We start from the raw sequence: 25,048 nt of genomic DNA, 5'->3' as shown, positions 1-25,048 counted from the left end.
AAATTTTCTGTATTGTGGAGGTAATGTTCATCTTCAGTTCCTCTTTATTGTGGCGGCGGGAGATGGAGAAGGGGAAATAATTTCTCCCTTGGAAGAAGCCTAGGGTTGTTTGGTTCAGAGACCTGGCAGCCCACCATCCTTTAAAAATCATTTTGTTTCCATAAGTCTTTTCAAGCATGGTAAATAGTGGTCATTGCACCATGGCCGGTTGCTTTGTCATTGTTATTGAAATTGATACAGTTTGAAAAGTTGCCTCACAGAAAAATCCACAGAGCCAACTAAGATGTTCACTTGATTACTTTACTTACTTCTTAGGTAATCTTGTCATTTTCTCTCTAATGTCAAGAACAGAATTTTCAGTCAAACGTATTTTTCCGTCATGCCTTGTCTAGAACTGAATCAGTTTAATGGCATTTCACAGTCATTTTTTCAGCAGCATTCTTCTATGATGCTGCCTTACCCTACTTTTGTGTGTACATCTGTTGACATTTAAGACATCTTCCAGAAATAATTTTCTATTTGAAACAGGCATTCTTTAGTACTTAAACACATCGTGAACATGCTATAAATGAAGGCAACGCAAGTACTAGCAGACACTTGTATATGCCGAGCATGCCACTAATAACTGACTGATACTACTTCACAGTCTGCAAAAAGCAACTCCTGTTATCAAGTGACACTCCCCCATAAACAGTGCAGCACAAATTACTGTCACTGGAAACTAATAGTTATAACAGATCTACAATTTATTTGATAGTGTATTTTTAGCCTTAGTCAACTGTGTTACATAAAAGAAACATGTATCAAGAATAACATGGTAACTTCTATTTTTTTATTCTTGCCGTCATGATGATTTTTTGGCTTCAGTGTTTTCTGAGACACCTGCCTGGAACAGGCAAACAATTAGTTTGTTCCAACCAAGTGACTTGCATGTCTGTTCTGGATAAGTGAATCAGAAGGTGTCCTAGGCAAAGGATCAGCACTGCACGCCAGCAAGGCAAATGGCATATTTCAAAGGAGGCTATTAGTACCTTTATTTTTTCAGTATATATGCTGTTTGAGGCAGACACTGTGACATGTTTTTGTCACTTTTATACCATGTCAGTCTAAATGTCTTGGTCAGAGATCTACATATTTGCATGGAGGGGTAATTAGAGATGGAGTAGTGTTAATGATTTGTGTGTACATGTGTCTGACAGCGGCAGCAATGCGTGCATGTATAATTTGAAGTGACAAATTTGGAGAGTCTAGATTTCTGCTATACCTGATTTCGGGAGTGATCCAAAGATTCCTTCCTCGGTGTGCCTATTTGGCCTAACTCTGGCTTACTTTCTACCCTGTGAATAATACTAAGATTTCCCTTCTGCTGTGCCTAACCCAAACTGAAGCATTTTTCCAGCCACTTCAGTGTGGCTGTGACCTTAAAGAGAACCCGAGCTGGTTTCTAAGAATGATATCAGCATACAGAGGCTGGGTCTGCTTATATTGCTCAACCTCTGTTGCTATTTCAATCCCCCCTAAGATCCCCTGCGCTCTGCTATGCCCCCATAAATCACAGCCGCGCTGTTGACACACAGCGGGCTGTGTTTACCTATGTAGTGTCAGTCTCGCCGCTCCCCCGCCTTCTCCATAGCTCCGTTCCCCGCTTCCTTACCCTCCCCGTTGATTGGAGGGAAGGGACGTGGGCGGGGACCAGGAGCTATGCAGGAGGCGGGGAGCAGCGAGACTGACACTACATAGGTAAACACAGCCCGCTGTGTGTCAACAACGCGGCTGTGATTTATGAGGGCATAGCAGAGTGCAGGGGGAACTTAGGGGGGATTGAGTTAGCAACAGATGCTGGGCAATATAAGCAGACCCAGCCTCTGTATGGTGATATCATTCATAGATACCAGCTCGGGTTCTCTTTAAGGTCACAGCCACACTGAAGTGGCTGGAAAAAGGCTTCAGTTTGGGTTAGGCACAGCTGAAGGGAAATCTTAGTATTATTCAGAGGGTATACATATATACATTATTTATGATGACTATTATCTGAGAAATAAAACATTTTATCATATTTTCTATTTTAATTACAGTTTAAATTCATTAGGAGCCAGAGTCGGTGCATTTTTTCCCGATTCCGACTCCAGGCACCCAAAATTGCTCCGCTCCGACTCCACGACTCCGACTCCACAGCCCTGATAGGTATATCATACACCACTGTCAGGAAATGCAGCTTACTTAGTACAGAGAAGAACACAGAACAAATACAGGAAAACACAATACCATAGAGATCATTGCAGCACTTTACATTATGGTGACATCTTGTGGTTGCTTTACTATACTGCAGTTTAGGTAATTCTGTTGATGTCAAAATCATCACTGTCACATACAGAACACAGCAGATAGTGCCTCTTTCATTTTGTAATAGTTGGTATCTGAGTATTGTTACTCAACATAGGGTCTGGCCATATATCTTTTAAATGTCATGCCAAATGCAGTAATCTTATGGACTGGAATAAGTTATGTATTACTAGTACCACAGATGTATTCTGCAACTGCTAGCAGAATCTAATTGAGATATGATGAGTTATGTCTTCAAAGTTATGAAATGTGTAAAAGGTTCATGGTAAAGTGTGCTAAAGAGGGACATTTGCATGTATAATACTGTCTCTGAAAAGCTTAATTGCCTAAATGTCTTTTAGTTAACTCCTTGCTAACTCTGAATTTTGATGGAAAATCAATAACTGTAAGCTGTAGGTTCTATTGATCATCTTGCTATTGTCTACCAGATAAAATGGTTAAAGGAAATCCCTTATGCATTTCTTGTTTTGAAAATAAATCTTGCTGAAGAAATATATATTTAAAGCCGGCCCATTGAAAACAGATGAGACAGAAAATTCAATGAATGCCCACACTGCTGAGAGAGGAACATAATATGTAGCCAGAGGCGAGGTGCACGGGTCAAATTCTTCAGCCTTTTGCAATAAGCAATCAGAACACAATATAAAATACAAGCCACTTGCCTATCAGTTCATGCAGAGCCTCTAGACATTTTTGTTTACTGTGTTTGCATATTTCTTTTTAAATGTGCCATTTTACTATTAAAAATGAACTGCAGCCAAAACTTTCTTTCCCCATTTTGGAATGAAAAAAGGATTAAAATAGTAGTCATGTTTATAATGTGGTGTCTGTACCACCTGTGGAGTCATTTCCACCAACATTCACCCCTGTGACAACCAGGGCATTGTGGGTGAACCTCCTGTTTCCCTTCATTCTAATGTTCTACAAAGGCCTAAACTGATCTAAGTTTCCTTAACTTTGCTTAGTAGAGTACCACATGTATACTCTGTAATGGGTTTAAGTGACACATTTAGGGCCTGATTCACAAAGTGGTGATAACTCAGTTATCACGCCTAAAAGACTTTAGGCGTGATAACCTTTGCACTGCTGAGTTAGCACCGTTTTGTGCTCTTTATCGCGCAATCACGCAACTCCGCGTGCAGCGCCCATAGGGTTTAATGGGCGCATCGCGCGCACTGTGGGAATTTAGCGTGAGTTTCATTTTATCACGCCTAAACTGAGTTTAGGCGTGATAAAGGGCTTTTCACAGGCGTGCAAACACTTTGCACCGCTTTGTGAATCAGGCCCTTAGAGTTCATTTCTATGTGTACCATGTAAGAAACTATATGTTGGTTGCTATTGGCAACAACACTACACCTTTGTTCCAGCACCAGCAACTCATTAGAGCTGCAACTCACAGGAAGTGAGATAGCTTGACTCTCATCACAGCAACAGCATAGGAGATAGAACTTCGTAGGTGTCCTCAAAGTTTCAGGAGTTTATTCAGTAAACAGATATACAGTACATGTAGTTACATCTTAGCAAAGCAGATTGTTCTGTAGTAAGTCCGTTGCATTACAGCTTCTTGATTCCATTCCTGGTGAATAGTAATCAGTCTTTATCTTCAGTCTATACCAGGGGTCTCAAACTCGCGGCCCGCGGGCCATTTGCGGCCCTCGATACAATATTTTGTGGCCCCAGGGCCCCAGAGCTTGTAGGGGCCCCCAGTGGCTACAAGAAGAAAAAAATTTTTTTCAAATCGGCCTTATAGTTTTTGAGAAAATCGATTTTAAAGTTGCAAAGGAAAAAAATACACATTTAAAAACCCGCCGACTTTAATGGTTAATAGCAAATCCACCATAAATGCTAGAAACCCTAAATTTGCAGGATATGTTAAGGAGGTCATTAGGAATAAGAGGAAAAAACAATTTTTCAAAAAGACTTTATAGTTTTTGAGAAAATCGATTTTAAAGTTTCAAAGAAAAATAGTATACTTTTAAATGCGGTAAATGTCACTTTTAGTAGCAAGCCTAACGGTAGTGTAATTTTACATGTATCAAAAGAAAGAGCAATACATTTCCTGACAGGGTTTCCAGGGGGTCCATACGCAGCCGCAGCGCTTTGGCCAGGGATCGCTATACAGCCGCAATATGGCTGTATGAAGATTCCTGGCATTTTTTCCTATTTTCCCAATTTTTTTTTTTATGTTTAGAGTGTGGGAATTTTTTTTTTTTAATTATGTGGGGTCAGCTGAAGCTGAAAGCTCTGCCCCTTCCAGGAAATGCCGGCAGATTTCCCCCCGGGGCGATTTGGGGGCTCTGCAGCCCTCGTTTTGCGGCGGGGACATGTGAACTCCCTTATGCGGCCCAGCCTGATCCTGACTTTGCCTCCTGCGGCCCCCGGGTAAATTGAGTTTGAGACCCCTGGTCTATACTACGTTAAATCTAGGCTACGTGATATCTAGACTACATGGACCATAGGCCAATATACAACATACAGTTAGATAAGATGACAAGACATATTATAAATAAAAGTAAACGGTTGAAGCCAGCAGTTACAGGAAGCAGAAGGGTGACTCTCTGCAGCCTGTCACCTGCTTTAATACTGGTCACTAAAGAGTTAAATGTGACATCATCTGAGCCATACTCCCAAGCCTACAATTGGCTCAGACCCTCGTGGTATCATGACACGCACAGTTGTTACTGTGCATGGCCTGGAAAGTCCCATGTTCCAGGCACCGGTCATCTTGTCCTGAAACATAACTGATGTTTACAGAACAAGACCGCCTATCTGTCTGTACATCGGGTAGATACACTCTTTAACCTTGGCTGGTTCAGTGTAAGGCACAAACACCCATGTTCCAGTGTTACTAGAAATGCTGTTTGAAGGGAGACTCTGCACATCAAGTCTTTTAGCTAAACTCAGTTCAGGTAACTGAGGCCTACGACTTCAATCATATAATACTTAAAGAGGAATTCCAGCCTAAACAAACATACTGTCATTAAGTTACATTAGTTATGTTAATTAAAATAGGTAATATAATCTCTTACCCACACTGTTTTAAAAGAACAGGCAAATGTTTGATTTCATGATGGCAGCCATCTTTTTGGTTGAAAGGAGGTGACAGGGAGCATGAGATACAGTTCCAACTGTCCTGAGCACCTCTCCCAGTTGCTAGGCAACGGGAATAACAACATAGAAAATCACATCATGCTCTGCACAGCATCAGGGAAAAAAAGCCTGGGCTTTTTTTCTTTGATGGGTGGAGCTTAGATAAAAATGCTGCTAAAAATGATGCTTTGGTAAGAAAAACAAAGTTCTGTTGCTGTGAAACTGTTAAAGAAACACCAAGCCTTTTCAGTTCTGCTGAGTAGATTTTTAGTCCGGAGGTTCACTTTAAATTATAACATACCATTAATATGGCAGAGGACAATACAAAAGCTTGGCAGATAATCTTTTTGTCCCCAGGCTCATACAAAGAACAAGGGGACAGGATCTGCATTTTGAGGAAAAATGTTTTTGCCATCTATTTAAAAAGGGGCTCTTTACAGTAAGAGGATCACATAAAGTATCTATGTCAAATTCTGCATTTAAAGAGGGCTTAGATCAGCAGTGGTGATCCTATGGCACCAGTGCCCAAGGTGGCACGCAGAGCCGTTGCTGTGGGCACCTGTGCTGTGTCCCCATCGCCACTGCTGCCAATCTGATGACTGCTGCGTGTCTGGACGGGTTGGAGTGGCTGTGCACAGAGTAACCGTGCATGCCTGGAGGGGGTGGAGCGGAAAGAGCATCTGTGCACAGAGTTTCATAGCAAAGCCAGGCTTGGTAGATAGTGGAGGTGAAGTGGCTATGCACGGAGCTGCTCGGCACTGTAAAGCTCTTCTTTCCACATAGTCGCGACCCAGAGAGGAATGTGGCCTTTAAAGCACTGCAGCCAGGAACACTCCAGCCCAGCCAGGATCGCTCAGCACAGCCTGCATATACAGACGTAAGTCTGTATAATCTAGCCAGCTACTGTCTGTAGGGTGGAAGAGGGAGACTGTCTGTGGGGTAGAGGGGGGCACCCAATATGTAATTAACTGTCTGCCAGCCCAGCATATACCTACTCTACCTACCTACTGCCCACCCAGCTATCAACTACACTCCCTACTGCCCGCCCAGCATATACCTGCACACCTAACCTACCTACCGCTTGCCCAGTATATACCTACACTCCCTACCTACTGCCCACCCAGCATATGCCTACACTCCCTATTGCCCGTCCAGCATACACCTACCCTCCCAACCTACCTACCTGCTGCCCACATACACCTACACTCCCAACCTACCTACCTGCTGCCCACCTACCTGCTGCCCTACCTACCTGCAGCATACACCTACACTCCCAACCTACCTACCTGCTGCCCACCCAGCATACACCTACACTCCCAACCTACCTACCACCCACCCACCATGTATCTACACTACCTACCACCCACCCAGCATATACCTTCACTCCCAACCTCTCTACTGCCCGTCCAACATATACCTACACTCCCTAACTATTTACCGCCCACCCAGCATATACCTCCACTCCCTACTACCCACCCAGCATAGACCTACACTCCCTACCTATCTACCGCCCACCCAGCATATACCTCCACTCCCTACCTATCTACCGCCTGCCCGGCATGCACCTACACTCCCTATCTACTTACTGCCCTAATACACATACACTCCCTACCTGCCGACCACCCACCCAGCATATACCTTCACTCCCTACCGCCTGCCTCACTATTGCTGCATGTGTTGTGTGGGATCTCACCATTACTGCACGAGTCTGCCGGCGCTGCACCATTACTGCATTTGTCATTTGTGGCCTCAAGTCACCATTATTGCATGTGTCATGTGGGGCCTCGCCATTACTGCAGTTGTCATGTGGAGGTCTCATGTTTGCTTAATTTGTTGTTTGGGGGCCTCATGATTGCAGAACTAGCTATTTACTAGCTATTTGGGGGCCTCATGAGTGTTGCATATGTCATGTGGGGGCCCCACCATTGCTGCATTTGTCATATGGAACCTGAAGTCACCATTACTGCATTATTGATGTGGGGCCTCACTATTGCTGCATTTGTCATGTGTAGGCCTCACCATTACTACAGTTGTCATACAGAGGTCTCATATATGCTTAATTTGTTTTTATGGGGGTCTCATGTTTGCTTATTTTGTTATTTAGGGGCCTCACGATTGCAGAATTTGTTAATTGTGGGTCTCACCATTGCTGCATTTGTCATATGGGGGTCTCATGTTTGCTCAATTTGTTATGGGGGGTCTCATTGCAAAATTTCTTAATTGTCGGCCTTGCCATTGCTGCAATTGTCATGTGGGAATCTCATGTTTGCCTAATTTATTTGGGGGTCTCATGTTTGGTTAATTTGTTATTTGGGGCCTTATGATTGCTGAATGTGTTAATTGGGGCCTCACCAGTGCTGCATTTGTCATGTGAAGGTCTCCAAATTACTGCAATCATCATATGGGAGGGGGGAGGGGTTTCATGTTTGCTAAAGTTGTTATTTGAGGGTCTTATGCTTGCAGAATTTAATTGGTGGCCTCACCACTGCTGCATTTGTCATTTGAAGGCCTCCAAATTACTGCAATTGTCATGTGGGAGTCTCTCATGTTTGCTTTATTTGTCATTTGGGGGCCATATGATTGCAGAATTTAATTGGGGGTCTCACCATTATTGCATTTGTCATATGGGGGCCTCACAATTACTGCATTAGGACTTACGGGGGTCGGACAGTTGCTACATTTGTCATGGGGGGCCTTGAGCCACCATTACTGCAATCGTGTGAAGGCCTCACCATTACTGCAGTTGTCTGGCAGTCGCATGTTTGCTTAATTTGTTTTCGGGGGGCCTCATGGTTACAGAACTTATTTGGGGACCTCATGACTGCTGCATTTATTAAGTGGGGCCTCTCCATTACTACATTTGTCATGTGGGGCCTGAATTCGTCATTAAATTGCTGTGTTGGCACTTTGCGATACATAAGTAGGTTTTGGTTTGCAGTTTGGGCACTCGGTCTCAAAAAGGTTCGCCATCACTGGCTTAGATGCTTTTCTTGCATTGAAAGACACCCACAGCTATAATTACTAGATGATTCCCAGCAGAATTGGTCCAGGGAATTATATGAGTACCATCTTGAGTCAGTTTCCCTTTTGCTTGATCAGCTGTGAAGTTGGCCACTAATGTTACAATTTGCCAAATGATTGTTTACATTTATGCATTAAACTCAAGCTCTCACCAAACCACAGTGTATTTAGATGAATTGTTTCACAGATCAACAGTTTGAGTAAAGGATTGAGGCTGGTTTTACACTTGGAGTATGCGATGCGGTTCACGCAAATACAACAACCACATTGGAAATGGCTATTCAGTATGTAAATTGAAAATTGGTCAGGTATTTTTTCTCTGTCCAAAGTATGCTCCTCACTGTATTTAAAAGACAGACAAACTTCTGTTTTGCATAGCATTTTAGTAAGGAGGCTTTTTGACCTATTTCAGACCCTTGCACAATTCCTAGGAGTTCTGGTTCACCATGAGCTAGCTGGACAATCTGTAAGGGCTGGAACCCACAAGAGCGTTTTTTTGAGCATTTTGGCAGCGCTGCGATACGCTAGCGTTTTGCCAAAACGCTCAGCTGATGTTAATGGATGGGGCAACTTCCACAGGAGCGTTTGCGTTTCCCAGAAACGCAAACGCAGGACATGCAGCATTTTGGGAGCGTTAGCGCTTCAATGTAAAGTATTGAAACGCTAGCAGAAACGCTCAGCAAAACTTAAACTGAGCGGTTTTGCTAGCGTTTTGCGGTTCAGCACACTGTAACAAAATTAAAAATAATTCACAGGACCAATCAGGATAAAAACGCAAAAGCAAAACGCTACACAACCGCTGAGCAAAAAAATACAATGTTGCAAAACGCGACCGCAAACGCGCATGAATCCGCTTGCAAACCGCTCAGACAAAACTCTAGCGGTAGCGTTTTGCGTTTGCTGTTTTCAGTGGGTTCCAGGCCTAACTCTGTATTAAAAAGAATGTATCTTTTTCTTGAGGTTTAGGTAAATCACAGGGTTTTGCTTGTATTGGGCCATATCCTTTGGATATTGGGAAGGGGCTCATTAACAAAATGTATCATTAGCATACATTGCTGTTTTATTCTGCTTAGCTAGAGATTTTAAGGACAGTACACACTTTCACTTAGGCATTTAAGCAATGAATATCTGCATGCGTGTCAATTGGCTAGACAAATGGCTAGTATAACTGGATCATCTGTACTTACAACTGACTAGGTATCTCATTCACTCACTACAACTGAAGACATACTTTGAGTATACCATGACCTTGATTAATTAGAAGCTTCACCGAAATACTCCTGGCTGCTTTACTAATATTTTGGTTTCACTAGTTCCTAGAGCGAACCTGCACCATGCACACTGATTGTTAATTTAGGGGCATCAGGCAAAGCAACCTGAGGCCTGAAAACAATGTATAGTGTTTTTGCCAGCATCTTGGCAGCTTTTTCATTTTGAAAAATGCTCTCTCATTCCCCTGAGTGAGAATCGCTGCAAAATCGCCATGCTTTTTCAAAATGATTACGCTGCAATTTTACAAGATCGCTGTGATTTTGTCAAGATTCAGGCCTTAGTTTGCATCCTGCCTGATGCCTCAAGTCGCAGGTCTCCATGACAACGTGATGTTGCATAGTTTATATTCACCTGCCTCACAACTATTGGCCCAAATAGTAGCAACTTCTCATCGTCCATAATAAGTAGTATGTCTTACATACAAATGGGGGACAGTACAATATGTGTATTGCTTGTATTAGTAGCCTTGGTGACATGTCTCTGGTATAGGACATGATACTCATGTTCATTGACCAGGTACAAGGCTTATGGCCATTTCCATATCAACTAACGCATGCCTCCCTGTGCCTCAATCTCGGGTTTTCCAACAAGTTGTTTTTGTCTCCCTGTTAGTGTTTTCTGGCCATTTGAAGGCAACAGCAAGGTAATATTAGGTGTGGATTTCTCATTTTGTAGTAATGCTACACATTACTTTGTGCACATTTTTGGTAAGTTACAGTATATTACATAACATGTGAGCACTGATTCGTGGTTACGGAACACATTGGCCCATATGTAATTAACTTTTTCTCCAGGGTTTAGTCCTAGGTGATACTTTTTTATCTTCTATTTAACTACTTAAAGACCGCCAATGGGCGTGGTCGCGGCGGCAGCCCCAGGACTGCCTAACGCCAATTGGCGTCAAGTCCTGGGGCTGGGATGTGCAGGAGATCATGTGCAGGCTGCGCACGCATCTCCTGCTTGAGGGGCAGAGCTCCACCCCGACTTCAGTCTCCGAGCGGCGATTGCCGTCTTTACACAGTGTTAATTACACCAGAGAGAAAATGTGTGCATCAACCAAGTGAACCTGACAAATCTGGCTTTGCAAATTTGGCCCATTGGCTAATCACGAGACATTGCTCATGCAAATATGCATTTGCTTTTGCATGCCTAAATATGCAGGGTCAAAAAACAAAACCGCAAAGCAATCGCCCTGCGGGAATTAGTTCATGCTACATTAGCACTATCCAGGGGCGCCATGAGGAGGCTTCCCAATGCCCCCATACAACCGAAGGGCCGCGGGGGTCCCAGGCTCTCTCACTGCCTGGAACCTACACAGCGGCACCCCGGAGGGGGAGGCTGGGGGGTGCAGGCGATCTCCCCAGCGTGGCCAGCGCCGGGAAGAGCTGCCCGCACACACCTCCCAAAATTAAAAACAGGCACTTACCTTAACGTCTATTGCGTTCTGCTACATGCGCATGACCTGGGCGCGACACATAAGGGGAGGACAGGCGCAAACAGCCTGCTCCAGGGCTCTCACCTCCTAAAACAAGCCATTCACCATCTGCCTCCAAAGGAAAGAAAATACAATGCTAATTACACCAGAGAGGAAATGTGTGCATCAACCAAGTGAACCTGACAAATCTGGCTTTGCAAATTTGGCCTATTGGCTAATCACGAGACATTGCTCATGCAAATATGCATTTGCTTTTGCATGCCTAAATATGCAGGGTCAAAAACCAAAACCGCAAAGCAATCGCCCTGCGGGAATTAGTTCATGCTACATTAGCACTATCCAGGGGCGCCACGAGGAGGCTTCACAATGCCCCCATACAACCGGGGGGCCGCGGGGGTCCCAGGCTCTCTCACTGCCTGGAACCCACACAGCAGCACCTAGGAGGGGGAGGCTGGGAGGTGCAGGCGACCCCCCCAAGCGTGGCCAGCGCCGGGAAGAGCCGCCCGCACACACCTCCCAAAATTAAAAACAGGCACTTACCTTAACGTTCATTACGTTCTGCTACATGCGCATGACCTGGGCGTGACACATAAGGGGAGGACAGGTGCAAACAGCCTGCTCCAGGGCTCTCACCTCCTAAAACAAGCCATTCACCACTTGCCTCCAAAGGAAAGAAAATACAATGCTAATTACACCAGAGAGGAAATGTGTGCATCAACCAAGTGAACCTGACAAATCTGGCTTTGCAAATTTGGCCTATTGGCTAATCACGAGACATTGCTCATGCAAATATGCATTTGCTTTTGCATGCCTAAATATGCAGGGTCAAAAAACAAAACCGCAAAGCAATCGCCCTGCGGGAATTAGTTCATGCTACATTAGCACTATCCAGGGGCGCCACGAGGAGGCTTCCCAATGCCCCCATACAACCGGGGGGCCGCGGGGGTCCCAGGCTCTCTCACTGCCTGGAACCTACACAGCGGCACCCCGGAGGGGGAGGCTGGGGGGTGCAGGCGATCTCCCCAGCGTGGCCAGCGCCGGGAGGAGCCGCCCGCACACACCTCCCAAAATTAAAAACAGGGACTTATCTTAACGTTCATTACGTTCTGCTACATGCGCATGACCTGGGCGCGACACATAAGGGGAGGACAGGTGCAAACAGCCTGCTCCAGGGCTCTCACCTCCTAAAACAAGCCATTCACCACTTGCCTCCAAAGGAAAGAAAATGCAATGCTAATTATACCAGAGAGAAAATGTGTGCATCAATCAAGTGAACCTGACAAATCTGGCTTTGCAAATTTCGCCTATTGGCTAATCACGAGACATTGCTCATGCAAATATGCATTTGCTTTCGCATGCCTAAATATGCAGGGTAAAAAACCAAAACCGCAAAGCAATCGCCCTGCGGGAATTAGTTCATGTCTTTACACAGTGTACAGCGCTGCGATCGGCAGCAGTGCTGTACTGGGGACAGCTGTGTGACATGGCTGTCCCCCAGGGGGACTCAGAAACGATCTGCTGTGATCGGCTGAAGCGTATCACAGCAGATCCCAGTGATAGGCAGACGGGTGAAGGGAGGGAGGGTAATTTTCATATTAAAAAAAAATTGTAAAAAAAAGACACAGCAAATGTTTGTTTATAACCAAACAAACAAACCTGGGGGTGATCAGACCCCACCAACAGAGAGCTCTTTTGGTGGGGGGAAAAGGGGGGGGGGCAGTCGTGTGCTGTGTTGTGCGTCCCTGCAGCTTGGCCTTAAAGCTGCAGTGGCCATTTTCACAATAATGTGCCTGGTCTTTAGGGGGGTTAATCACTGTGGTCCTCAAGTGGTTAAAATAACTTTTAAGCACTCTGCAACTGGAAAAGTGCAAAAAAAGTACTATCAAAATTATTCTGAGTATTTTTTTTTTTTGCTTGCTGATGGTTTAAAAGGCATGTATTGACAAGTTTGAACATATCGCCTAGGAAAAAACTCAGGACAAAAATGTAATTGCATATGGGCCAATGTGTGCTTCTCTGTTTATATTTGCCATTTTCTTCAGAGGTTGGTACAGTGTAATTCACTCCCTTAAAAGGGGACTTTGGTGATTTCAAAATATTGGCTACAACAGTGGTGAGTTACATTTTTTTCTGGTTCAAACTCCTGTGTGCGGGATTTACTAAACTTTTGATATTTGGATTGCCTAATCCAGCAATGTACCAGGCTAGTGTAAACTAGTCACTACTTATGTGGACCTCATTCACCATACGTTGAAACTTTAGCTTTTCTGCAATGCAGAAATAACTAACAGTCCATGTTAAACAATGTGCTCACTAGCATTTAATGGGCCCAATCCAGTTCACTTTTTCACCAAAGTTTTCTCCAAAGAGATAATCTTTCATCTTCTGTTCAATTTAACTTTTCATCACATTGAAATTGAAAAACTACCAAAAAGTTGATGAAAAAGTATGATCAAAATTATTTTTATTTTTTTCTTACTTGCTGGTGGCTTAAAAGGCATTTTATTGGGAAGATATCCCCTAGGAGAAAATAAAGAGACCAATGTGTCTTCCATTAACGTGAAAAGAGCTTGCAACATACTGCTTTGTATTCTTTAAACTAATAAGCAGAGAATAGAACCGTTTTGCAGTTGTTTTCCTTAGGACTCTTACACACAAGAACCCACCATATTCTAAATGTAATATTGTATACGTATACTGTACATAAAAAAGTAAGACTTTTTGGGCAAGGCTCCCTAATGATCCTGGTTGCCCGTGGAGTGAGCCCTAGTGGCTGCAGCTCTGAAGCACTTTGAGTCTAGGAGAAAAGCGCAACATAAATGTTAAGTGTCTTGTCTTATGAACCTAATTAACCCATTCATTGTGTCTGCTACTACATTGTTATACTGAGCAGGTCAACGTTGTTCTTTTGACTGGCAGTACCTATTTAGTTGTTAACACCTTTTTAGGCTGATGAATTGCTATGACGTAGATTAGGAACAAGTGAAGTGAGGAGCACCGATGCACGAGGTGGTGTGCCACTACCCCATCCCAGTGTCTCTTGGGACCAGTGAAGCTAAAGAAATGAATGGGTGGGCACCACCAAACTTTATTAAAGCTTTTTTAATCAGTCATAGGACAGCAGTGACAGACGCTGTGTCGGGCTAACCAGCTCTTTCTCAAATTGCTTAAGCAGTTTGAGAAAGGGCTGGTTAGCACAGCATCTGTCACTGCTGTCCTATGACAGACAAAGAGCTTTAATACAGTTTGGTGGTGCCGACCCATTCATTTCTATGACATAGATTAGGAACATTTTTCCATCTGGTAATGTCCCATCCCATCCATCTAATCATGTAATTAGCAGCTAAATAAAATAATGTCATAAGGAATGGTGGATTGTGTTTGGCAAGAGTCTATTGATAAACCCCCAGCAGTTGGTGTCTTGGTGTCCTATGCAACTGCTGAATAATGTCCCTACGCCCCACCAATGGAATAAGATCAGGGCAGCAGGGAGTGGTCACAAAAGTCACATGGTTGCTATTTCTATTAAGAACAATAAAGGATAAAGGTAGTGATGAATAACGTTTTCTCAAATTATCTCTAACCAAGTACATTGCACTCCTCAGGCAGAACATGGGGGGAAATTATTTTCTCTGAATTTCAGCTTAAACAGAAGTGAGTAAGCACAGAAGTCAATAGCAGTCAATCATTATTTTAAATTTCACAAAATTTTAAATTAGAAGCAAAACTGTAATAACTCCCTACTGAATTTATTGTTTAAAATACCTACTGAGTCATGTGAATCCAATCAGAGGAGAAGAAGGATATGGGCACAGCTGCTAAAATACCCTTTATTGTGGCTGGGTTGACACAAAAAAGCTTACAGCAGCTGTTTCTGACAGCTGTTTCGCAGGGACTAGCCCTGCTTCATCAGAGACGTCTCTGATGAAGCAGGGCTAGTCCCTGCGAAACAGCTGTCAGACTTGTCCTTCCCCCAACTGATGTAAGCTATTTTGTGTCAACCAAGCCACATTAAAGGGTATTTTAGCAGCTGTGCCCATATCCTTCTTCTCCTCTGATTGAAATTGTGGACTACCATTGGAGCACGCTGCAGGTAAGCCCAGTGTGGCAGTATCCACCCCTGCTGCATTTTGTGCAAGTGCTTTCTCCTCCCCATATTTGCATTAAGTGCTGTGAATATAGGACATATCCATCAAGTTTCGTATAAGTCCACCAACTGCAGGTGTTTGGATATATTTTGTATTGGTATAGGGGTCATATGGTTTTATGTATAAAAAATAAATGATAGTTAACAATGTACAAATTACAATAGCTATCTCATTATATCCTATGGTTTACATAGTTACTTTCTTTTGCTTGAGTTTAAACCCATTTGATTCTTGCCACAGCATCATGTTTTGATTCATGGCTTTGCATCTCTTATAAAAGGACAAGAAAATATGCTAGTAAAACCTTAATTCTAATGATCCCTAGAGTATTGCGTTTTCAGGCTCCTATAATATACATCATAAATAAACTGTAATAAAAATAACCTTTCACCACGGTAAGCATAAATAGGACAGTAGACATTACAAATGACAGCATTCCCCCAACTTAATAAGTATATATTACCCAGTTCTTCAGGTTACAGATGGTGATTAGAGTTTTCTTCCCATAGTGTACATACTGTAATGTGTTCAGTCATTGACTCTGACGTGTTGCATGCTGTGTCCGTGATGTAAATTTGCTGCTTTCATTCATGTCACCTGATCTGTTCTCGTTCATCCAGTTTTTTTTCATACATTAATATCTGGCTTTTCTTTCCTTCCATTTCATCTTTTCTACCACTGCCTAATCCCTTGCTTCATCATGGCAGAAGAAGCTATAACTCCTACACATATTACCTGTAAGTAAACTTTTGTGCCTAAGTAGTATCATGCTTTCTGCCATGTCTATCCATGCATGCATATTGAATGCCAGTTTTACAGCTCATGACAGCTCCATAGCAAATCATGCATCCACATTCCAGGCTATGGCATCACTTTTATTCAAAAACAAAATAGCCATGACATTTAGGGAATTAGCTTAAAAATAAACATTGGCAGCTTAAGCATGTTTCACAAATTAAATTATCATAGTGGGGCTACCTATTTGTATATGTTATAAATTGTTTGTGTATTTTACCCATTAGCAGCATCAAAGGAATTATCCTCATTTGAAATAATGCACTGCTTTTGACCTTAGCCGCAGGAACTTGTTGTGCTGTAAATTCGTGGAATGCTTTGATGTCTCTCTGCTAGCAGAGGATATAGAAACTGAAAGCAGAAGTCCTCGGTTATTGTCTCATACTGCCCCCTAGTGAAAAGTGGCCATAAATACACATTAAAGCAGCAAGGAAATGTAACAAATATGAAATAAAAAACGTGCTAAAATAAATTGTCCTGGAGCACTTGCAAGCCTCTAAATAAATTGGCTGCCAAAGGGTTAAAATCCATACTGCGACTTTGTCATAAGGCCCACAAGAAACCAGGAATGCGGATACACTTGGCTAAGACTTGACTAGCTGGCCTTTACTACCAGTTGTTGTTTTACTACCAGTTGTTGTTTACTTTTAATACAAACTGCTCATGTTAAGCTATTTGAGCTACAGGGTCCCAATGAGCTCACACCTACTATAATTTAGATTCAGCCAGTAGTTTGATATCAGCCCGGGAGACACTGACACCGGAGAACACAAGTGATTCAGAAATCCTCCGAATTATTTGAAGTGTCCTACTAGGTGGTGAAAGTTTGGAAACCCTCCATGTGTTAAATCAGAATACGTTGAGGAGTGCAGAAAGATTAGTGAATGAATAGAATTGAGCTTACTGTATTTCTTACCATGGGTGCTAGACATAACTGCAGCTAACAAAATCTAATTCATTAACCTCTCATTAACCCCACTATGTTTACATAACAGTCATATGAAAAAACCCTACCATATCACCACCTGAATGTCCAATGCATGTTTTATGTATGAAAAACAGCCAGAGTGTGAATAGAGAGAGACTTTTGCCAGTCAGCTGTATAGCCATAGAATCACCAGACTTGTATTAGCAGTGGAAAGAGGCTGAAGAAACCAAAATGCTTTTTACTAAACTTGCTGAGAAGTACAGTGTTGTCTTTTTAAATCAGAGGGTAGTCATTTCTTATTTTAACGTGAATCAAGAAGGGGACATTTAAAGAGGAGCTGTAGGCAAAATAGCATAATTAATAAAATTGCTTATTGTTTACAATATTCATTTATTGATTATTTAGTCAGTGTTTGCCCATTGTAAAATTCTGAAATGTATCCCTGGTGGTGACATCTTTAGTTCTGACAGGTGATCTGTACAGAATGTTTGTTACTGGGGGTTCTATGCACAGAGGGAGATATTGCTTCCTTTGGCAGTTGGAAAAAGCTGTTATTTCCCACAATGCAACGAGGTTCACAGACAGCAAATTGTCATGACCTTGTTCATGACATCACACTGTGGGAGGGGTTTCACCACAATATCAGCCATAAGGCTGTCCCTGATTGTTCATTTATTCGATACATATAAAAGTGTAAGGCTAACTTCACACTGTCTGCATTTCATAACACCAAAGCGAATGACAGGGACATACTGTGGATAATGCGTTAGTATAACGTGATCCGCTACTTTAGCCACAATTCACTAAGCTTTATCAAACACTTTAGCAAACGTTTGATAATTTACCTTATGGGTAAAATCTAATTTTGAATTCACTGAGGTGTTATAGATTTATTGAACATTTTATCAATAAAACATTCGATAAATCTATAACACCTTAGTGAAGTCAAAATTAGATTTTACCCATGAGGTAAATGATCAAACGTTTGATAAAGCTTAGTGAATTGAGGCCAATGCAGGGATGTGAATATGCCCATACAATTGTATTGGCAGGGCATTCACTGGAGATGATCAATTAGATGCAAATAATTCCAGTTGAGGCAAAATTTTGAAAATGGTTTATGCAAATATCTGCAGCTTAAAAATGGACCAGTCAGAACCCCTTCTTGGCTTAATTTCAATGGTTCATTTTCAAGATGTGTAAATTCACATAAGCTTGTACAATCCACATAATCTTGTATCTAGTTGGAAGGTATTATTTGCATTCACCATCCCTAGTGCTCATGTGTAGCAATGCATAACGATACAGCACACATTGGGCTTGATTCACAAAAGCATGATAACTGATAGCATAGCAGTTATCACGCGATCTGCAAACGTGCACATGATCGCACTCAAACCTTTATTTACACGCAAACGTAATCCTTTCACACGCAGCAGATCGCGTGATAACTTCTCTGCTATCAGTTATCACTCTTTTGTGAATCAAGCCCATTGGGTGGAGCCTCTGAAACAAAGCTATGAGGATATAAAGATAAAAGGAATGTTCCAGTGATGAATTGCTTGTACTACTAGATGTTTCAGGGTAGGAACACAATAGGTAGAAACATTAGTGTTGCGTAAAATGCTAGCATTTTTGCTGCTAAAGAAAGTCTATGGGCTACATTTAAAATTAAAATTTCAAAATGAATATATATGCGTTTTACATTGTGCATGTTTGAAAACATACAACTCGCTGAATGATTTTTAAAATTGCATGTGAATCGCACATAATATATCTCAAGGGAGGCGCAGAAGTATCAATTTTTGATGTGTTTACTGTAAAAAAAAAAAAACAAGTTGCTTTAATTTATTCCATTGATTGGGGAAATTAATAAACAAGTAGATCGGAAATGCACAAAAACACATTAAAATCGCAATCACAAATGTATACAAAAATGCACCAAAACACAGCAAAAATAGCAAAAACACAGTGCAAAAAATGCATGGTTTTCTGCACTGCCTAGTGTGCTCCCAGCCTCAGGGCTGGTATCATGACTCTGGCTTTACTAGATTATCAGTCACTGACCTTACCTGGAACCTGCGTAAAGATCAGGAAAGAGCATGCTGTTCATTCAGAACCAGAAATTTTCTGGGGCTAATTAGATTCAGGAACTGCTGGTCACTTAACTAGCAACTGATAAATATGTCATTTAAACATTTATAATTGTTCAACACTTTTTGAATCTGATTAGACCTGTAAACAGTGAAACTTAAATTTGCATGCAGATCACAATTTTTGCTGATTGATTGCTATTGATGACCAACATATTAATGGAGCTAGGATTTGGCAGACAGTCCCAGACCTTGAACCTTCAAAAATAATTCAGCAGTGTCAACGCCCATGTTTTTTTTTTATTTTCTATATCCTTTGAATGTTCACTTTAAGCATCTGTCACCTTTTTCAAACTGCAGAACTTTTTGGGACTTATTAATTAAATGTGGAATATTTGGTTGAGTAAATACGGTTTCTCTTCTGTATTAATTCTTTTTTAGAGACAGGCTTTTATTGTTTGGGTTATGTGACTGAAAAAAACTAATTAGCACCAGCAAAATTGCTTCTACTCATTTGTTCCACGCTGTAAATATAATGGCAGAATGTTTACTCACTTACTGTACATTCTTATTGCTTTAGCAGATGGATTGCAATTTAGAAGTGTGACTTGCAGTGATGCTGGCAAATACTTCTTTTTACTCACTCATGTTTAACCATTGTCAAAATGAACATTGCCTTTTGCCCTTCTCGAAGCCCAGTTATCTGCGGAAAGTGTGTGTGAAAAAAACATTGAACTAGAATAATATTTCTAGTTTTATTTGTGTATAACTCCACATCTCTCTCACTCATCTTAAATGTAGTTAAATGGCTCCCTGCAGTTCTGTTTTCTTTTACTTGTCTCACTAATAGCTGTGTACTGCATAAACTGAAAATGCATATTAGTTGAACAAATGTCATGATCACTTGTTGGAAGTTTCTAAATCTACACATACAGTATGTCTAGTTTCACTGACTAATATAATGACTAAAAAAAATATCAATGAAAAGAAACTTTTAAAATAGGCATGGATAAGAATTTTCATACAACAGCGCTTGAAAGTTTGTAAGCCATTTATAATTGTCTATATGACTGTAACCTAAAACATCTAATTTTAAAACAAGTCCTAAAAGTAGATGAACAAAACCTAATTAAACAAATGAAACAAAAAACTACCATATTTGGTTATGTATTTATTGAACCATTCACATATCTGTGTGTGGCAAAAGTAAGTGAACCCTTGGGACTATCATATTTCAAGGCATGACAGTGAGGGGCTAATTTAAAGGACAGGGATCTCGCAAAGCCTAATCACACATATAATGCATTTGTGGATATGTGTTATGCTTAAACAAAGGAATTGTCTGAGGACCTCCGAAAAAGAGTTGTTGATACCTGTAAATCTGGAAAAGGGTACAAGACCATCTCTAAAGAGTTTGGACTCCACTAATCAACACTTAGGCAGTTTCTGCACACATAAAAAAAACTAAATACTGTTGTCACCCTACCCACAAGTATACAAACAGTAGAAACTAAAGACTGTGTGAGGCTTGGAACCCACTAGATTCGCTAGCTTTTTGTGATAGCGTTTTGCAATTGATTTTGGGAGCGATTTGCCTGCTCCTATACAATCCATTAGAATGGAAATGCTCCCAAAATGCTGCATGTCCTGCGATTTACATTGGCAGAGCATTTAGGGAAATTGTTAGCGATTGAAAGCGCTCCTTAAATGCTCAAAAAAATGCTTTAGTGGGTTCTAGACCTTAGCCTACTTAGAAGTGGTGAACAATCAAAATTTACTCCAACTGCAAGGCATGCTCTCTCACAAAAATATTGTTGACTGTCTACAGTTTTCTCAAGATCATGTGGACAAAACCAGAAGGATACCTGTAGAATGCTTTGTGGATGGTTGAATCCAAAATGGAACTAAGAATTAAGTTTGGAGATGATGAAACATTGCATTCCAGCATAAGAACTCCATCCCATGTGTGGAATATGGTGGTGGGAGTGTTCTGGTTTTGACCTCCTTTGCTGCAGCTGGGTCTGGACAACATGCTGTCTTTGATGAAATAATTTTAAACTATAGCAGAACATTCTCTTGGAAATTGTCAATACATCTGTCCATGAAGTAAGTCTTAAGAGACCATGGGTCATGCCACAAAATCAACAACCTAAACACAGAAGTCATTCTACCCAGTGCTGGGCCGAAATTACGCATTAGCGTAATTACGCATCGTAATTCACTACAAATGCACCGTAAGCGTTACGTGTAAGGTTACGGTATTACGCGTAATTAATTACGCGTAGACCGTAGGGTTACGTTTTACGCGTAACAAATTACGCGTAAGACAGTAAACTCCCATTGAAATTACACAGTCTGCTGTAATCGCGTAATATTACGCTCCCGTATAATATAAAAAAGCCGCCGACTTTAAGGGTTAATAGCAAAGCCCCCTTAAGTGCTAAGAGCCTCAAATTTGGAGAATATATTAAGGAGATCAGAAGGAATAAGAGGAAAAAATTTTTTTTCAAAAAGACCTTATAGTTTTTGAGAAAATCGATTTTTAAGTTTCAAGGGCGAAAATGTCTTTTAAATGCGGAAAATGTCAGTTTTTTTTGCACAGGTAACAATAGTGTTTTATTTTCATAGATTCCCCCAAGTGGGAAGAGTTTTACTTACTTCGTTCTGAGTGTGGGAAATATAAAAAAAAAACGACGTGGGGTCCCCCCTCCCAGACCTCTTTAACCCCTTGTCCCCCATGCAGACTGGAATAGCCAGAATGCGGAGCACCGGCCGCGTGGGGCTCCGCACCCTGACTATACCAGCCCGCATGGTCCATGGATTGGGGGGTCTCGGAAGGGGAGGGGCAGCCAAGCTTTCCCCTCCCCCCCGAGCCCTTGTCCAATCCAAGGACAAGGGGCTCTTCTCCACCTCCGATGGGCGGTGGAGGTGGAGGCCGCGATTTCCTGGGGAGGGGTTCATGGTGGCATCTGGGAGTCCCCTTTAAAAAGGGGTCCCCCAGATGCCCACCCCCCTCCCAGGAGAAATGAGTATAGAGGTACTTGTAGTACCCCTTACCCATTTCCTTTAAGAGTTAAAAGTAAATAAACACACAAACACATAGAAAAAGTATTTTAATTGAACAAAAAACATAACCACGAAAAAAGTCCTTTAATATTCTTAATTAACCATTAATACTTACCTGTCCCTTTAAAAGCCAGTTCCCACGCAATATCCTCGGAAATATACTAATCAGTTACAATGTAACAAAGTTATTACAATGTAACAACTTTGTTACATTGTAACTACGCCGCACCCGACGTCACTCACCGCCGCCGCCGCCGCCACCGCGTCTGTGCTGCAGGACCCGACAGAGCTCTGAGCTATAGCTCAGAGCTCTCTAAGCATCTTTGTATTTGGGCTCCAAGGAGCCCCATTGGTCCTTAGCAGACCAATGGGGTTCCTTCTGATTTGAAGGAACCCCATTGGTCTGCTAAGGACCAATGGGGCTCCTTGGAGCCCAAATACAAAGATGCTTTCGAGAGCTCTGAGCTAATATAGCTCAGAGCTCTGTCGGGTGAAGGGACGCTAAGTCCCCGCCGGCTCCGCTGCCCTCCCCGCCTCTCCCACATGTCACCTATATACATGCTGGCACCCATGGGTGCCAGCATGTATATGAGTGACAGGTGTGGGCGGAGTGGACGGCGGGAGCCAGCGGGGACTAGCGTGTATGCGGCGGCCGGCGGGTGAGCGGCGAGTGACGTCGGGTGCGGTGGTGTTACAAAGTAACAAAGTTGTTACATTGTAATAACTTTGTTACATTGTAACTGATTAGTATATTTCCGAGGATATTGCGTGGGAACTGGCTTTTAAAGGGACAGGTAAGTATTAATGGTTAATTAAGAATATTAAAGGACTTTTTTCGTGGTTATGTTTTTTGTTCAATTAAAATACTTTTTCTATGTGTTTGTGTGTTTATTTACTTTTAACTCTTAAAGGAAATGGGTAAGGGGTACTACAAGTACCTCTATACTCATTTCTCCTGGGAGGGGGGTGGGCATCTGGGGGACCCCTTTTTAAAGGGGACTCCCAGATGCCACCATGAACCCCTCCCCAGGAAATCGCGGCCTCCACCTCCACCGCCCATCGGAGGTGGAGAAGAGCCCCTTGTCCTTGGATTGGACAAGGGCTCGGAGGGGGAGGGGAAAGCTTGGCTGCCCCTCCCCTTCTGAGACCCCCCAATCCATGGACCATGCGGGCTGGTATAGTCAGGGTGCGGAGCCCCACGCGGCCGGTGCTCCGCATTCTGGCTATCCCAGTCTGCATGGGGGACAAGGGGTTAAAGAGGTCTGGTAGGGGGGACCCAACGTCGTTTTTTTTTTATATTTCCCACACTCAGAACGAAGTAAGTAAAACTCTTCCCACTTGGGGGAATCTATGAAAATAAAACACTATTGTTACCTGTGCAAAAAAACCTGACATTTTCCGCATTTAAAAGACATTTTCGCCCTTGAAACTTAAAAATCGATTTTCTCAAAAACTATAAGGTCTTTTTGAAAAAAATTTTTTTCCTCTTATTCCCACTGATCCCCTTAATATACCCTGTGAATTTGGTGTTCCTAAATTTTAAGCAGGCTTTGCTATTAACCATTAAAGTCGGCGGGTTTTTAAATGTATATATTTTTCCTTTGAAACTTTAACATCGATTTTCTCAAAAACTATAAGGTCTTTTTGAAAAAAAAAATTTTCCTCTTATTCCTTCTGATCTCCTTAATATATTCTCCAAATTTGAGGCTCTTAGCACTTAAGGGGGCTTTGCTATTAACCCTTAAAGTCGGCGGCTACCTAACATTGATCCATGCGTCAACTTTTCCGCTTGGCAGCATGACCTTACGCATTAATTGCTAGTAGGATTTTACGCGTAAACCTATAACGTAATAACCTGAAGTACGGTATACTTACGCGTAATTGCGTAAGTGCTATGCGTAATTATAGACATGTACCGAAATTGAATGTCTATGCCTTAAGCGTAATTTCGTAATGCGTAATAGCGTAAAATTACGCGTAATGATCCGTAAGCGTAGCTTTCTCCATTACGACCAGCACTGATTCTACCAAACAATTGTTGAAGATTAATAAAATAAATGTTTTGGAATGACCAAGTCAAAGTCTTTGCCTTAACCCAATTGAAATTTTGTGGAAGCACCTAAACCAGTTCATGTGAAGAAACCCACCAATATCTAAGAGCAAAAGGTGTTCTGTATGCAAAAATGGGTTACAGTTCCTCAATGTTCACGACTGATCAAAAATAATGCAAATATTTGCTTGCAGTTATTGTTGCACTAGGGGGTCACACCAAACAATGAAAGCCACACACAGATACATTATCGGATTATTTATTTTAACAATCCCCTTTCCAAATATAATATTTTTAATTTTGTCTGTTCAAATAAACTTTCTTTATCTAGTTTTAGGATGTGTTTGAAAATAAGTCACTAGCACCAACCCATCAAGAACTTAGAAAAATTAGAGACGTACAGTCACTGATTGCATCCTTTATATAGCAGTAGGGGTTGTTTGTATTGTTTATGAATTGAGGCTGAAACCTTTAATTTAAGAGAGTTGATCTAATTAAATAAAATTGAAACTAGAGGGAACTTTCAATTTATATGATTTTATTTCAATCTATATGATTCAGCTTGGAGGAGGAAGAGCATAGCTTTAATGGCCCATCCATTCTGTTTGTATAAATCACTCTCCATAATTACCTCGTCTGCTCGTAGACCTTTATAACTCCTACACATGCACACACAGATACACATATACCTCTTATATTAATACAAACTGAGTTATATATGTTTTGTGACAAAGATTTGTACTGTGTAACCTAGTTAGCAAGACTTCAGTTAAATTGGATGTCTTCAATATAACCTTAATCTAATGT

The 25,048-nt window shown here is 41.8% G+C and overlaps 1 protein-coding gene across 5 annotated transcripts in view; it reads left to right on the top strand.

Annotated features, from left to right (window-relative positions):
- The window catches only part of PTPRM (protein tyrosine phosphatase receptor type M), a 995,286-nt gene that overhangs the window by 662,524 nt on the left and 307,714 nt on the right, over positions 1 to 25,048 (top strand). For 3 of the 5 annotated variants that reach the window (XM_068237197.1, XM_068237195.1, XM_068237199.1), the window contains one exon: positions 16,017 to 16,046. The exons of the other annotated variants lie outside the window; for them this stretch is intronic. In XM_068237197.1, the coding sequence (XP_068093298.1) occupies positions 16,017 to 16,046 (30 nt within the window). The remainder of the gene's footprint in view (positions 1 to 16,016; positions 16,047 to 25,048) is intronic. 5 annotated transcript variants of the gene reach the window in all.

This window comes from Hyperolius riggenbachi, chromosome 5 (assembly GCF_040937935.1).
Source record: "Hyperolius riggenbachi isolate aHypRig1 chromosome 5, aHypRig1.pri, whole genome shotgun sequence".
Classification (NCBI taxonomy): Eukaryota; Metazoa; Chordata; class Amphibia; order Anura; family Hyperoliidae; genus Hyperolius; species Hyperolius riggenbachi.
This window is presented reverse-complemented; position numbering and strand designations above follow the sequence as displayed.